This window comes from Polyodon spathula, chromosome 18 (genome assembly GCF_017654505.1).
Source record: "Polyodon spathula isolate WHYD16114869_AA chromosome 18, ASM1765450v1, whole genome shotgun sequence".
In the NCBI taxonomy this organism is placed as follows: Eukaryota; Metazoa; Chordata; class Actinopteri; order Acipenseriformes; family Polyodontidae; genus Polyodon; species Polyodon spathula.
In genome coordinates, this window is record NC_054551.1 from 24,638,768 (window position 1) to 24,656,436 (window position 17,669).

The 17,669-nt window shown below is 34.6% G+C and overlaps 1 protein-coding gene across 1 annotated transcript; it reads right to left on the reverse strand.

Moving 5' to 3' along the window:
* Window positions 1-269: 269 nt before the first annotated feature.
* On the reverse strand, window positions 270-16,977 carry LOC121330710 (syntaxin-binding protein 3-like). Its single transcript, XM_041277432.1, has 19 exons — window positions 16,877-16,977; window positions 15,818-15,867; window positions 14,453-14,534; window positions 14,094-14,170; window positions 13,626-13,698; window positions 11,646-11,659; window positions 11,041-11,186; window positions 10,605-10,695; window positions 10,378-10,502; window positions 10,031-10,138; window positions 9,542-9,599; window positions 9,326-9,391; window positions 8,393-8,473; window positions 6,118-6,253; window positions 5,852-5,952; window positions 5,418-5,513; window positions 2,861-2,946; window positions 2,315-2,463; window positions 270-2,162 (listed from the first exon to the last, which is right to left on the reverse strand). The coding sequence occupies exons 1-19, from the start codon at window positions 16,920-16,922 to the stop codon at window positions 2,053-2,055; spliced, it is 1,695 nt and encodes a 564-aa protein (XP_041133366.1). The 5' UTR covers window positions 16,923-16,977; the 3' UTR covers window positions 270-2,052.
* Window positions 16,978-17,669: the final 692 nt, after the last annotated feature.

Consider the following 17,669-nt stretch of genomic DNA (forward strand, 5'->3'; position numbering starts at 1 on the left):
TGCGATCTTGTTTGTACCTTTTGCTTGTTAATCAAAAATTAAGGCTTTGCCAATTTAAAAACCCATTTAGTTGTTCCACAGAAAAAAAACAAAACAAAAACATAAATCAATTTTATTATCATCATGTTTCTCAGTTGTGATTGAGATACATGAATACCTTATGCAACACCTTAACATGAACTGAATTCTTAAAAAGGAGAGTAGAAAAGTCAGGGTAAAGACCTAAAATCAGAAGCCCTAATTATTTAAAATGATACTATATCATTATGTATTAAAATGAACCTGTTTCTGCTATGTTATAAACTGGACTACTCTAAAGAACGGAACTATTAAAACAGTAAATAAGGTAAAATTCCCAGATTAAATTGCACAGAACCTTCTCATATTCTCTGAGAACCAGTTCCACCTATTGCCCCACAACTAATGTGAAAATCTGATACCAATATTCACTGTTAACATAAGATACTACATACAATACTGCTAGTTATCAAGTTTCTATTGAGATGGTTCCCTTTTCATTGGGTGTCACAGGTCTGCATTATTCTCTTATGTACAGTGTGTGTCTTGAAATCTTAAATTACTGTTTTTTTGTTGTGGTAGCCAATTATGTTGAAATCAACAGCAAGTTGCCCGTTCCAGTTGTTAACTGATACTAGGTTTATTGCTCCACCTTTGAAAGTAACAATATAGATTTTTTTTAAAAATGAAGGAAAAAAAATGTTGAAACAATTAATTAAAAAAATACAACTGGATTAAAATTGTTCTGTAAACATTGCCTTTGATTCCTCAAAGGCAATCCTCCATCCCTCCCCAAGGTGTCTATAAGGTTGCTAGGGAGTGACCATAAGGATGACTTCACAGCCCAGAAATTAAACTACACTTCTCAATGGTAGCTTTAATTAAAAGAAAGGACTAAACTTGTAATTCTTTAGCATACATTATTCAGAGAATCTGTCTGTATGTCAAACGTTTTACAAGTACATACAATGGTTGTAGGTTATAGTGACCTATTTTACTGAGTTACCTTAAATTCCAATTTGTTATTCAGAGTCACTGAATATCACTGACATACTTGTATAAGCCCACTGTTTTCCAAAAAGACACATGCCAAGCTAAAAGGCAATTTTATCAGACAATAACAATGCAGGTAAGTTATTTCACGTGTACAACAACAGTACATGTAAAATGCAGACAGACAGACAGACTCCATAAACCCCTAGATTATGCCACACTCAATAACTTGTGTCCTTAGCAAGTTTCATCACAATTCAACAAGTGGTTCTCTAGACATATCCATTCCAGGGGAATACTAAGGGCCTTGAACTGGAAAACCAAATCCACTAGATGGAGCCATGATGTTTGAGTAAAATGTGTCAAATTGTACATTTGCTCAGATACAACTTATGATTCTGCCTTCTTTATTAAAGAAGCAAAAATAGTAACTTTAAAAAACATTTTTATTTTAGATAAAATAATACTTGGTATATGCACATGCGATAGCTTCTTTATTTAACCATTTCCAGTTTAATACTACATAATGTTATATGATAAACCTACAGGTAAGTTGTTTAAGTCACTTTAAATAATAATAATTTTTAAAAAATATCAAGTTTACATAGAGTTTGGGTTAAAAGTAAAATGTGCGAGTTGGTAAATGAAATCCAAAGCATCATAGAAAATATTAAAACACAAAATCGATATTCAAGGGATATTCAATTATTTAGTATCAAGCTTTACCATGAATCCATATTAAAATATGATGACAATGTGAACAAAATTGCTAGCCAGTTGCTAAATTAGTGAAGGCTAATATAAAGAGAAACACAGTATTTGAAGAGGTACACGGACTATACATAAACCTTACGCACCAAGGTGAGCTTGTTCTTCACAATCACTTAACTGTGGAAAGAATGACCTGGTTGGGTAAAAAGCCCTTCTGTCAACCCATTTAAAATTATTTACTTTACAAAAAATATGAAAAACTGGGGGGAAAACATCCTTCCCTGTAATCTTTCGTTCTAAATTACCTTTACTACACCACTATTTGAAACATCAGGCTGCTTTCTCCTCAATAATATTGAACGTTTCCATGGGTCCTTTAGTTTTGCTGAGATCCTGCATAGCCTCTAGAAGACTTCTGGGCGTCAAAATGTGAGTCGATCCTATTAAAAATCATAATAAAAGTTTACATTGATACTTTTATATTTTACTAGCAACGCCTACCTTAATTCCATAACATAATTCACTGTAGGCAACATACGGTAAATAATATTATATTATGTAGTATATTATAAATTAAGCAAAATGTACCTACCAATAATTACTTCACAGGACTTGACTGCTTGAGTCACTTCATAGGCACAGCGCATCTCAGAGTAGCTAACACCTCCAATTATAAACACTATGAGTCTTGAACCACTCCGTCGGTCATCTTGACTGCTGCCCTTGTGTTTCTGACGGGCACTGTGTATGGAAAATTAAAAACTGGTCAGTGGTTCTAATGTGACAGCCACTATAGTGTATATCAATTGAATATTACTCGTTAATAAGTGCAACTGAACTTATGAACTCTTGTGGACTGTCTTCTCATGAGCAGCTTTTAGAGTGGGCCAGAGGTTCTGTAAAACAAAGTACTGCCGGACATACAGTACAGTCTACATTCCATAACAATTGTACTTTGATTCCATTTTCTTTTCTTTAAAAAAACGGTATAGCACATAATTTCACAATTCAGTAATTCATGGTTAGACCTTGGCTGACAGTAAAATGTACAATACATTTCACTGGTCTTATGTACAGGTCAGACAGCAAAGAGTATCTTCATTGGCTGACAGGGCTATAATCATTTATAGTGGCTTACCTTACAGCACCAGAACCATTCCAAGCTGCAGGGCATTCAGATATATGGGGCCATTCTTTAGTGTCCAACTTGTTATCTATAGCATCCTAAAAAAAAAAAAAAAAAAAAAAAAAAAAAAAAGGCTTAAAAAAACACACACTCACATATATACACATATATATATACACACACACACACACACACACAGAGTTTCATGCATTTAAATGAGGATTTTTTTTTACTTATCTACACACCAGACTCCACACTGTTAAGGGGGTAAAAAAGTTTTCTATTGAGAAAAAATAATTATATATATATAAAAAAAAATACAAAACTGAAAGATCATAATTGGATAAGTCTCCACCCCCCTGAGTTAATACTTGGTAGAGGCACCTTTGGCAGCAATTACAGCTGTGAGTCTGTTGGGATAGGTCGCTACCAATTTTGCCCACCTAGATTTGGCAATATTTGACCATTATTCTTTACAAAACTGTTCCTTGGAGCATTGATGGACAGCAATCTTCAAGTTATGCCACAAATTTTTGATTGGATTTAGGTCAGGGCTCTGACTGGGCCACTCAAGGACATTTACCTGTTTGTTCCTTAGCCACTCCAGTGTAGCTTTGGCTGTGTGCTTTGGGTCATTGTCATGCTGAAAGGTGAACCGTCCCAGTTTCAGCTTTCTTGCAGAGGGCAGCAGGTTTTCCTCAAGGACTTCTCTGTACTTTGCTCCATCATTTTCCCTTCTATCCTGATAAGTGCGCAAGGTCTCTACTAGCTTTGCACAGAAGGCTGGTGACATTTTTGCCCATTCTTCACAGGAAAATTGCTCCAGTTCTGATAACTTTGTTGGGGATTTTGACTGGTCCACTCAAGAACATTAAATCTCTTCTTGTTTAACCACTCCAGTGTGGCTTTGGCTTTGTGCTTCAGGTCATTGTCCTGCTGAAATGTGAACTTTCTCCCCAGTTTCAGGTTTTCCTCAAGGATTCTCCTGTACTTTGCACCATCCATTCTCCCCTCTATCCCGACAAGCTTCTCAGTCCCTGCCGATGAGAAACATCCCCATAACATGATGCTGCCACCACCATGCTTCACAGTAGGGATGGTGTTCTTTGGGTGATGCACTGTGTTGGGTTTGCGCCAAACATAACGCTTTGCATTTTGGGCAAAAAGTTCAATTTTAGTTTCGTCAGACCACAAAACTTTTTGCCACATGGCTACAGAATCTACCGAGTGTTTTTTTGCATACTTCAAATGGGATTCAAGATGGGCTTTCTCGAGTAATGGCTTCCCTTCTTGCTACTGTAGATTCTACATGTAAGGTCTAATTTGAAAGCGTTGTGGAGTACGCTCAGGTGCCAACAAAATGTGAAAACTTTGAAGGGGGGTGAATACTTCGGCAAACCACTGTACGTACATATACATGTGTGTGTGTGTATACACACACACACACACACACACACACAGATCATAGCACTACAGGGATACATCATTATCAGATTATTGGTAAACTCAAGGTTTTTTGGTGATCAAATATTTGCATATTACAACAATCTTGCCATTAGTTTGGTACTCTGATTTATTAGCGTGCACATTTTCAAATTTGTACAAATATTCATAATTTTCAGTAAACACTTCTTATTGTGCATAAACAATCAAACATACAGTACGGTTTAATTTGAAACTAAAAACAATTCTTTCAACAAACCTTTTATTTTGGTACATTTAACATCTTTTTTGCTTAAATAGAACATGCATGTTATATCATATTTCCTTTAAAAAGCAAAAAAAAAAAAAAAAAAACACACACACAAGAAGCCTATTGATAATTTTTGCATTATGCCAAATCAACTGTACAAGGATCAAGCAAATTGCCAGTAAGTGTCAAAGCCGATGAATTCACTAAGCTCACATTTCTAAAACTTTAAACTCATACTTCCTTAAACAGATACGGCTCTTTTGTAGTTAAAACACAGAGTTTTCCTTTCATGTTAACGATACATTTAAATTTGCCTGAAACTTGTACACTGTGGCCTAGATTTAAAGAGCTTTGGTTACACACAGTATCGTAAAGCAATACTAGTCACTAGCGCTACACCTGTTAAAACGGTTAAGTTCGACTAAATTGTGCAGACATTCCTTAATTGAAACCATATCTACTTTTTCGTAAGACAAAGCCTTTTTTTTTTTTTTTTTTTAAACATTAACAAATTTAAGACACCATCAACAACCTTTACTGAAACTCTCCTTAGGGAAACATAACTCCAGCGATGACATAGCATGCAGGTAAGCATCCATCCCAATGCATGATAAGGAATTTGTTTTTCTGGCGCCACTACAAATTAGACACAACTACAGATCAACTGCTTCACATCACTGACCAGGCAATGAGCCAATCCCCAACTGCCCATATGCATAATAGGTGTCATAATTAAACTAATCACATGTCAGAATATTCTTTACAAAAAATGTGAGGTTGAACGTATATTTTTTTCAGGGTACACTAAGGTCTACTACTTCTACATAGCAATAAACTTCATACATATTGGCTTTTTAAAAAATGTATTCAACACACCTCTATGACATCCTTAATAACAGGTGTCCACCGGGAGAGCTGGTAGGTTTCCTCGTGGGAGCGATCTTTCCTCGACGTCTTACGTTGCTGTGAAGACTGATAAAACAAGGGGGGGAAAAAAAAAATTATTTCTTCAGGATTTCTGTGCTCTTGCCGATCCCAGTTAAGATTTTCACAGAGCCAAGTCAAATTTAGTTTTGAGCGCGTTTACATTTTCTTGTTGACTAATAAAAGTTTTGAGGATCGTTGTTGGCTCTGTTTAAAAATGGACATGTAGAATTTGACACAAAATATTTTTATCGAGATAATCTTGATTGAAAGAAAGTATGACTTTTTTGCTATCCGTGTAATTAGAAGCAGTATAACCCAGGCATAAGTTGCAATATTAAAAATACAAAACATATTTATGAACAGAACCTGGTCCAATTACTTACTGAAGAATGAATGGGGACTCCGAGGAGGTTCCAGTTTAAAATAATACTACTTTCATTGTCGATTTGTTGAAAGATCTTTCTCAGATTCTCCTCAGTTGTTCCTGTTACAACACAGATAATATATCTACAAATTAAAAGGGCAATATATGATCACAAGTATTTACACTTTAAATAATGTACATTTAATTTTTTTACTAGATAAACAAAATCAGTAAGTTAATTAAGTAATCTTAACTATTCTAAATTTAAAATAATCAGTTTCATACCATTTAAGCTGAATATGTACAGCAGAACAGCTCTTATCTTGTCATAAGTGGAGTGCTTTTGTAGCAAAACTGGAAGAAGTGTTCGCATAGGGTCCTTAATTTTCTGTCCTTCTGTATCAGCTCCAAGAGCTAGGTCCTAGGTATACACCAACAAACAAAATAAATACTTTCAACTTAACAAAACACTAAGGTAACCTTCCCAAATATAGAGGTTGAAGAACACAGAAAATACTGCTGAAAATCATCAATTCAATAATACATTAGAAAAACAATTGGTGTATTGCATTGTGATACTTTTAAACAAACTTAAAAACACTGCAAGATGTGTTCAGGTATTCGCTCAATTTAAATATTCATTCATTTTTCAAAAAGTAATAAAAGCCATTATGCTGCTCTGAACACAGGCAGAGACAGCACAGCAGCAGGGGCAGTGGGCGTGGCCCCTGTGTGTGGGCCTTTATTTCACAGCAAGATCTACAATATGTAACACATTAAAGAAAAATATCCCAGGAGTAAAGAAATTGTTGTGTAGGATTACTTTACCCCAGTGAATTAACTGCAAAACAAAGGATGCCACATAGCAGTTCACATTAAATGTTGTTTTGTGTATTCCGGAAAAAAATAGTCCATAACGGTAACACCGAATTTTTATTTATTGTTCAAGCCTTGCCAATGCGGTTTCTTCAAAGTAAACAGTGGCCATAGACACGTTCTCATAAAGTAATAGCATGAGGTTTACTTGTGCCTTTTTGTAGCTGAACAAGCAAACTAAAGCTAAAACTTAACTTTAAGCACTTCAAATAAAACAAACATGGAAATGGAGTTGTAAAGTGAAGGGGAAAAAAACCCACCATTTTGGTTCTCGTTTACTAAATTCCACATAACAAAGTCGCAACAAAAAATATATAATATATACAATCTATACAAAAATCACTACACAACATTTTCAGGAAGTTGGGTACTGTTTAAGAGGGCATTTCTGAATGACTTGCTTGCCTTTTTTTTCCCCCCTCTGGCTCATTCTACAGTAGCATAAAGCATTTTTGTCCAGGAAGGCTTTCCATAGAGATCACTATGTGCAAACGCGCATAACCTGGTGTGTTTACTTTTTACTGTCCTAAATAGAGATTCTAGCTGCAGTGTTTATTTTATATATATATATATATATATATATATATATATATATATATATATATATATATATATATATATATATACATACACACACACAGGTACCATGTCTGTGTTGCTGGTGATGCCTTGAAAAAGTTACTGAATGTCAGTCTGCATCCACTAGTTTTACAACTTGTGAATAAAACCAGAGTAGTTGCTACAGCTGCTGATTAACACTATTCTCAATTGAAAAAAAAAATTGCTATTCTAAATTTAAAGAGATACAGTAAGGACAGCTAGGAAGTAGACATTGACTGAAGGCTGTGTTCAGAGCGCGTGTATAATAAGAATGGAGATTTTCTTCCATCAAGCAGTAAAATGCAAATTATATCATATCCAATACTTAATGGACGCCTGCAGGACGTTGTTTTTTTTTTTTTTTTTTTTTTTCAGATGGATTTCCATGGTCAGAATTTAAAAGCGACTACCTTTTACTTCTGATACTTGAGTACTTTTAAGATAAGATACTTTTGTACTTTTACTCAAGTAGTTTTCTGGAAGGATACTTTGACTTTTACTTAATTACACCCCCCCCCCCCCCCCCCCCCCCCCCAAAGTAACAGTACATTTACTCAAGTAACACACATAGAGCTCTTTTTCAATTGCCTTTTTTTTTTTTTTTAACTCTGGTGAGATGGTAAAGAAGTGCAAAGTATTGTTGTCATTTGTAGCGAATACGAACATCTGATTTTTGTATCCGAACACATGTCAAAAAATATTTGTCCCAGCACTATGGTTTTCATAAACTTTGGTGCTGCCTTATAATCAAAATGTTACCTCTATTGACACTAGAGCATAAAATAATTTATAAATGAGATCTATGCTCTTCTGGTTCTTAGTAGCTGATTGATCTCAAAACTTTGTCAAGTCTTAAAGGGTCCCAGTGATTCAGCATCTACAACACGACCAGGCCATTCTATACCCTCACCAAATTGTGCGTGGAAGTGTTTACTGCCCTCTGTCCTAAATCTAGCTCCATTTCATTTCCAGACGTCTTCTTTTTCTGCGTTCAGTTAAGCCGCTATTTGGACCGATCAACAGAATATATGCTCCTTTACATTTCAGTTTGTTTTGTCGACTGAAAGACATGCATAGTTCTTACCTGTTCCACCTTGCAAAGTTTTTCCACATTTGCCTGAAAATGGTTCATGCATTCTTCAGCTAAATTAAGATGAACTGTTTGCTGAAAGAAAATACACAATGTTTATAACATATTTTAATATTAAACAATTTTATATTTCTATAAAATCCAATAATACATTGTCCACCTTTCACTTCTGTCATATTGGGTAAAAAAATATTAGAAGTATACATCCCTACTCATGGACACTAAATAAAACAGTGAAATTTCTTAATTAAGAGCTGACCATAATAGAGGAAGATCAAACCGAAAGGGTCTGACAGAGAGACAGAGATTGACCTGGTCTTTCATACGCTATGTTTGCAACTATGTCGATAATTTTAAATTACTGTTTGAATGAATCCATGTTTGCATTTGGACTATAAAAGTTCTCATATATTGAAAGGGATTGACCTTTGGGATACAGGAAGCGTGAATGAGAGAGATTTGTAAGCCAGACTAAACACTTGAACTGTGTATACCTCCCCATACTGTGTACTCTCCTAATAAAGCCTTTTGCACCCACTTATTGTGAAGCGACAAATACACATGCCTTGCATTAAGATAAAATTACTTGTTTCATTTTGTTTCCTCCTATTCACTCTGAAATTATTGTTGTGCTATAAATTTACTTTTATGATATATTAGTTCTTAACCGGCTTTAGGATATTTTACGTATTTACAGTTTAAAAAATAAAGGAAGGATAGCTTAGCACAAATATTTTCTTTATTACATAACCAAAGCACTAAGATAACATTAAAAAAAAAAAAAAAAACAGGTCATAGCTATCAGGCCTTTATTAATTTTTCCCATCATATCACCAGTATAAAATCACTGCATAACCCCCTGAAGACAATTTTACTGTAAAGATAGAACACATGCAAAGCGTAACATTATCAAGGGGCGTTGAATACCTTTGAAATTTGCTTGCGGAAAGAAGGCATCTTCTTCATTAGCTGAGACAAACCGCTCATTGTAATCTGGGAGGGGAGGGAGAAACAGACATTTCCCATTAGAATCAATGAAGCCTTTGTTTATGGGTTATATGAAAACACTGCTTGTAATAGGAATCAAACTAATCGTTGTTTAGTGTTTGTATTGTCAGAAAAAATAAAAGTACAAACATTTACCTTGCCGTCTTTTATTTTCTTGTTTGCAGAAATTTCCTTTACAAGTTTTGGGATTTTCCTGTTAGGAAAAAGTAAAATAAAATTCTATTGAAAACAAAAGAGCAAGTAATAACAAATACGCAATATTTGACTGCAAGATTATTTCTGTATGAGGAGGTCTGGATCATGTAGTCATAATGATCCTTGAATGTTAAAACTTATTGTTGATTAGCACTTGGCAAGTCATGAACCGACAAACACTTCAGCAGATGTGCATATACAGCTTTTAACCTTATATCACCAACAGTGGTTAGAATCCATAACAGAAATGCATTACACAACACTGCCTGTTACACACACATAAATCCCAAGTTCAACACATTGTGTGTGAGGTTGTTTATCAATAGTTTAACTTTTTTTCAAATAAGCACATTGTAGGATATTTCTCATTTAGTAGGTATTTTAGTAGGTTTCAATAAACACAGCTGTATTGAAAACTATACCACATACTCTGAAACTTCTGCAATGTGCATGTGCCGAAGTTTTGTCCAAAGATCATCCTCTTCATTAAGTACAGATTGTTTTTCCTTAGCACCGACACCATCTTTTGACAGATACCTGCAGAGACACATCTTTTGAATCACATAATGAGGCTCAAGAAACTTTTTGGACAAGTCTGCTTTTCTACACTGCAGTTGACAGTATGGCTATATCACAATTGAAAGGAAAGACTGACACGTTTCCTACTGTTTTCCTAATGAAAGATTAACAATAGCATTCTAAAAAAGAAAAGATCATATTATAGAAATCAGATCACTTAAATAATTGTTACACACAAAAGTGGATCAAATCCTTACTTATATGTATCATTTTCAATTGAAATCAGATCATAAACCATTGCCTGGTACGTCAGCTCATGCAGGATAGGAGAAACTGGATCAAACCCTCGATCTACTATTAAAAGTTGTGCCTGTGTTTTGCTCTGGAGGGGGAACAAAAAACAAAACAAAAAACAGTAGTTGAACACTTATCACAAACAGCTTACAGGCAGATATTCACAACTCTGTTCAATGGGTGATCTAACCTTTTTTTTGCATTTTTCATCCAATTCATAATGTTTGCAGAGTTTGTTCTCTACCAACTGAGCCAACATGCTGGCATTATCCAAGGGTTCCCTGTGAACAAAGTATATCAATATTTGTATAATTTAGATCTTTACACTTCAAACATAACAGGACACTATCTTTACCTTTTAAGATACCAATGCAAACATACTCTTTGGAGTAATTTCATTTTGCCTTTTATTATTAAATTAACAAAAAATCACAAACAAAGTTAAGAAAACACAATCTTTCTGGTAATATGGGGTCCTCAATATCTTAAACGGCTACAACAGTTGGCAGTGAGAGGGGTTAATCAATCAATAGTAATACAAATAATCTATATGAAAGAGCTTTCTGGGATTAGTTGTAGCAAATAAGAGTAGGTTAAAAGCCCCACTAAGTTTCTAAATAACATACTTTCTATATCTAACTCCAGGGTTTTCATCCAAAGTTGCACACAGCGTCACTATCTGTTCTGCCATTTTCTGAAGCGTAGTATCTTTATCAGTTCTGTGGGTGCTGTAAATACTGTGGAAGGCATCTGGATTATCAAGAGTGAACACCTACAATGTAAAAGAAGACAAGCATTTGCATACTGCATTAAAAAAAAGAATTCTGTTTAGACCACACTTCATATTTTATATAATGTCATACTGTTTCTACTATGCATCTGTTAATGGTTAAATTGAACAAAAAAAAAAACAGCCTTTTTTCCTACTATCGCTCAAAAGTTCATTCGAAAGCGAGAACAGTTGGTAATGTGGGCTTGAAGCATGTATCTGCTATTGAGTAAAAAAAAAAAAAAAAATTGGAGCCAATATTTTCTGTATTTTGCCATTTATGATCTGTACAAAAATATGCTTGTTTTTCTTTAGTGCAAAACCAGATTACCCCACCCTGAAACCATACATAAATGATCTACAGTAAAACCTCAGAGCTACGAACACCAAACTTACTAACTGACCGGTCAACAGAACACCCCACTTTTAGCTGGATGTATGCAATCACTCAGCCATGCCTACAATGCAACGAGAACCTAGTTTTTAAAAAGCACAACGTTAACCTACTGAAATGGTAAGTAACTGGAAACGCAAACATGTATGACTTTCCACTGAAAGAAAACATATGTTTGTAAAAACCGGACAGCGGTATCATACTCAGCAATGGGAATATGGTATCAGTAAATTGTCAGCGCTATTAAAGGCTTAGATAAAAATTAAAATGTTTGCAAAGAAGAGCAGTAAAAACAGACGAATCACAGGCAAATTTGAAGATGAGCAGCAAGTAGTGTGCTGTTCATGGAGGTGGCAAAACAACAGTCCCAACAGATGTATGCGACAGAGGTGAGGAAGATTTCAAAGCATGTACGGGCAATTTTACTAGGAATATTTTAGATTTAAACAAAGCAATTTTTTTTTCAATGTCAAAAGGACTCTGAATGACTGAGCAAGCTGCACAAATTCATTTTGTTTAAAACAAAAGTAAAAACAAACAACGTTAACCCAGTGTTTCCTGGACGTTTAAATCTGTGTTTTTGCTACAGTAACAATTTGAATAGGAAGTTAAATTAACCCCCCCCCCCCCCCCCCAACCATAACACGACTATTGCATTACTGTGCTGTATCCTTGTATTATTCACCAGATTAAGGCTATAGATAGAAGGTATACACATTTATTAAAACAACTGCAAACTCGTTTCACGAGTTACGGGCATTTTCCACTCACGAACAACCTCCATTCCCAAGCTGTTAGTAACTCTGAGGTTATAGATGTTTCTAAATGAATGCGACAGCTTCAATGCAGAGAGATTTGCTTTCTGTAACAAAACACTGTATAGTAAGTCAGAGGGGTATTCCTCCATGTAAATAACGACCTGTTAAATACCAAATATTTAAAGCACAGGTCCTATAGCCTGTATTATATTTCAAAGGTATGGAGCAAAACATCAATATATATTTTTATCAAACATTAAAGACCCAGGGGACCTTATGACATCCCCAAAGCTCTTTTAAGAGCTGCTGCTAAATCTTTTACTATTAATACTTTGACCAAGCTTTGAACCCCCTTTTTTAAGACTATTAAATCGCCTCAGTGGTCTTATTATTATATAATGTTACAAACCTTGCTTTTGTGTCCAAAATATGTATTAATTACCAGGAAAACCAGATTAATTACTGGGAAAGCGTTAATTGGAACTTAAAGGAAGAATACTGAAAACAAAATGTCTTTGCTTGTACAAATGCTAATATTTTGCTGGACATAACCCCACTCATAAAAAAAAATTACAAACAACATGATGTGTTCAAATTGTAATTCTATCTCAGAGAACTGATTGAAAGAAATTGAATTATTTATTTATTTTTTTAATCTCCAGGTCAGATTGCCTCAATGGAATTATAAAGTGTTAAATTGCAAGCCCCAGCATAGATATGGGTGTACACCATTTTAAAATACTGCTCTATTGTTATCAGGCGGGTTATCTTTCCTAGACTTGGTATGCAGGTATGCAGTGTTGAGAGTTAAATATGACATTTTCAAATGTGTCTTGCCTACATGTTACATGTAGCTAATCGATATTAGAAGTTTAAGGTTGGCAGTAACTGAATCCATTTGACTATGGATCATAGGTCAAAATGTTTCTTTCTTCAGGGCTTTTTCAAATAACTTGAGCTACACAGGAAGCGTGTCATGTACAGGAGCTCACTAAAAGATTTCTAACAACGGCAATCTGGGGGGGGGGGGGGGGGGGGGGGGGGGGGGGGGGGGGGGGGGGGGGGGGGGGGGGGGGGGGGGGGGGGGGGGACAAAAAAAAAAACTGACAATGACTGTACACGTAATACAATTACAGTACATAAATTCTTCTGAAAAAAAGCTGTAAACTTGTTTGACGATGACACCAATATTCTGAAACATTGGGGATTTATTTATTTATTTTTAAAAGTTAATGCCCAAGTAAGCAATTCATTCTTCATTTGAGAGATTTTTTACAGGAATTTACTTACAGTCAGTAAAATAGATATATGCTGCTTTGTACTTGTATGTGTTTTTGAAGTCATTAACAAGTGAATCCACACCCTTAAAAAAAAAAAAAAAAGACTCCAAGTTAGTAAACTCCTAAAATTTCATTTCAATTATAGTCCAGTAACTGGTAGTTTACAGTCCAAAACCATGTGGTACACTGATCTAAAATTGTGTCTCTAAAGTACTAATTCAGATTTATTTATGATAAAGGATATTGCTCTATAAATGGAGGCAGTGTCAACAAGGATCTTATGTAAAATTAGTGAAGGTGGAGTTTAGATGAATACCTATCTGCAACCATACAATGTTTAAAGACACACATAATGCTCTCAAAGATAGACACTGTTCTGCACCTTGCATTATGTCTAAAACTTTAACAATTTTTAAATATAATTCATTAAATAAATTTCCCAACATATTAAATGTATTTACTGAACAATTTATCAAACCTTTTCAGATGGTGAAATTAAATAAATGGCTTTCATCTCTGGAACGGGTTCACGGTTTTTATACAGGTCTTCCACAACTGTAAAAAAAGAGAAGTAAAACCAATATGATTCTCTATGCAGGGCATTTACAAGAAACCTGCATATTACTAAACTTCCCAGAACTTGAAAATGCTTGCTCAATCATTTATTTTTAATCTTCCTCTGGGGTCAGGGACTTCCATGAATAATTGGCTAATTAATTTAATTGTGGATTTAGGCAACAGACTTACTGAACCGTAATAAGAAGTCACCCTTTTGGGTGACATTTGGTGGCCCCAGTCTATTACCAAAGACATAGGCATGATTCTGACTTCACTTACTAGTTATCCCTTCGGACATTAGATCCGACATCTTGCAGCACGAAGATAGCAATTTGGTGGTGAAGTGATCCAAAATTAATATCTGAAAACCAATTCACATTGGCAGCATGAGTACAGTACCAGACTGTTACCTGATTAACACAAAGCTGACTAGGTTGGTAAAAATGGAAAAAAAAAAAAAAAAAAAAAAAAAAAAATTATATATATATATATATATAAAATGTTGGAGCAGCATACTTTAAACTAACCTAAAGAGTTAATCAGATGAAGGCATCAGTTGCAGTATTTTGAGAGTTTCTTCAATCTTTACTGCCCAAATGAATTCAGTCACATGCTCATGCAGCTACATCTGGTATATGCTATCACTTTCTTAGACACTAATTTACATAAGTTCTGTAACAAAAAAATATTAGCTAGTAGATTTTTTATATATCTACTAGCTAGTATTTTTTTATATATATATCACTGATCAGGTGATGCTACAAATAGCTAGGCAGACTGATGTTTTATATATATATATATATATATATATATAGAAAAGTAAATGTAAAAACAAGACACATTTTACGTTTCAAACTTCTAGACCTGAAATATAGAAAGAACAGCTCAGTTCAATAGTAAAAACATGTGTTAGTTCTGTTCTGTTAGCATCAGTTCCAAAAAGGCATAGCATTCTGTTCCGGTTGCTGCTAAAATAAGTCATGTAGGAAGTAGTAACAATGCTTCTGTCTGCCAAACTCTGAAGCAATCGAAAAAGTAAAAAAAAAAAAAAAAAAAAAAAAAAAAAAGATCTTTGTACCATATACGATATGTTACATTACTTTTCAATACTTGAGGTCAAAGAATACAGTTAGTTGATTAATGCAGGACTCAAACTATTCCACAAAAGTAATAATACTAATACGACTACTAATAATAATAATAATAATAATAATAATAATAATAATAACAATGATAATAATAATAAATAAAACATATGCTGCAAGTACGTCTTGTGTAATTTTTATGGATAAATGTTAACATTGCCAGAAAACGAAATGCACCAATACACACCAAATCTAATTAGTCTGTAAAAATCTAGGCACTTGGTAGCTTTGATGAAAGAAAAACAAAACGGGGGACTTTACAATAATGATAATACTTTAAAGGAGGTAAATGTAAACATTAACATATCACAAGGCTGTTTATTTGTATTTATTTTTTACACATCATGTCACTAAAACGTGTTTAAGTCACATGTCCAGTAATTATCCACTGCATTCCAGTGATGCCCTGTAACAGTACCACTGTGGCTGTGACCTGAATGCATCGGAAAACTATTTGACACGTGATACACTACAGCGCATCAAACACGGCGAGACATACCCTCCATTCTCCTGGCTTTTTGTGGTCATCGATGACGTTTTCCTTTATTTCTGAAAACAAACAACAACAACAGAAGTGTTCCGAGGCTGTGATTTTCAGCAAGAACAAATTTTAATTGTTTCCCTGTTTGCAACTTCAAAAAGCCAAATTAAATCGCAAAAGATGTTCATGTTGTTAAAATAAAAATAAATAAATAAACGGAGAATCGCTATCTCTAAACAACCCCCCCCCATTATATTTAGGGTGGGGTTGTTATTCCATTGCTCTTAAAGAATGTACAGTAATAGACTGCCAATTATCTACCTAAACCAACTAGTTTAATGCACCTCCCTATTGCAGATACTTTTGGGTGACATGTCATTGTATATTTTAATTACCAGTACTAGGCCAAAGACGTTTTTTCAGTTTTTACTTTTTTTAATCACTTTGACTAAACTAGTTTTGGAGGCATACTTTTAATTAACAAAGCTAGCTTAGTTTCTCCAATTTAAACATGGGCTTTGAAGGCAATGAGCACACGCATAAAAACTTAACTTTATGTGGGCAATAGAATACATCTGTGTGCGAAATTTATTTTACAAAATTGTAAGGTTGCAGGCTGTTAGTATAACAAAACAAAAAACGGACTATGACAAATAATGCCCAATTCGTGTTTACTTTACCATGCCATTGATTCATTCTTGTTTAAGATTTAAAAAAAATAGTATGCCAACACCGCAGGAAACAACTGCGATTTAAATGGGGGGGGGGGGGGGGGGGGCAGATATAAGTCGTTAAAAAAAGTGTACACAACTTCACATCAAGCTATAGCAGAAGACTCGGCAACGCCACATTTTTACGACTATTTTGCAAGTAGTTCAATATACACACGGCAAAGTTGGCTTCTTATTCGCCGGCCGGAGTACACCACGCAAGCGTCCGTATTTACCAGCGATTATGTTCATTTAATACATTATCTACACTGTTTAAATAACTGTTTTCAACTCCAAAGACAAATGAAGTATTCCAAACTTAAGCAAAACAGCTGTTAACCTGCTACAGTATTACTGAAGAACTTACTCTTCCAAAGAATATTCTTTAACCCGTGTTGTGTTCCAGCTGCCATCTTGCTTTTTTTCCAGGAACCCACGACTGTGACGTCACAGATCCAACATGTCAACAAGTGTGCGCTTGCTGAAAACCTTGCAGTGCGTTTTAGATGCAACTTGATTGTTAATTTATCTTTGCTAATCGTGGGTTCTCTGACACAATACTGTACCATGCACTACTCAAGCCAGATATAATGACACGTGGCTCCTGTGTATTTTTTTTTTTTTTGGAATTGAAAGTTTGTATGAAATGATGACAAGAAATAACGAAATTGCACTTGCAAATTGCATTATCAGTTATTAATTTATCCCTGCTGAAAATTCCAGCAATTACTGGTGAGCTGGGATTTGGAAATAATATTTACCGTCTGGATTCTATAAACCATCAATACGTAATGTAGACAACCGGAGATTTTAGTGCTGTACTTTACAGTATAGATTATTATAAATGACTATTTTCTCTAGTACCACCATCAACCTGCATCAAAATATGCTGAGCAAGCACAAGCAACATAAAACCAGCAAACTATCAGCTCTGACCAGCATACTTTTTTTTTTTTTTTTTTTTATAACGACTTCTTGTATTACGTTTTTGTCCTATCTTATTGTCCGTTGGTCTGCAACCTGTCAACATTAAAACATTTTAAACTATTAAAAGCCTAAAACCTTAATTGTTTTATCAATAAAAATATATACATTCGTTCAAAATATTCCTTATTTTGTCTTTAATAACACTTAATTACACTTTAAAATATGTGCAGGGC

Bases quoted from the DNA above. Each gene is read 5' to 3' on its own strand.
- LOC121330710 (XM_041277432.1), bottom strand. From the start codon at position 16,922: ATGGCAGCTGGAACACAACACGGGTTAAAGAATATTCTTTGGAAGA. The intron at 10,503-10,604 runs GTTAGATCACCC...TTCCCCCTCCAG, and splicing joins ATGAAAAATGCAAAAAAAAG to AGCAAAACACAGGCACAACT. The intron at 5,953-6,117 runs GTATGAAACTGA...GTGTTGTAACAG, and splicing joins GTACATATTCAGCTTAAATG to GAACAACTGAGGAGAATCTG.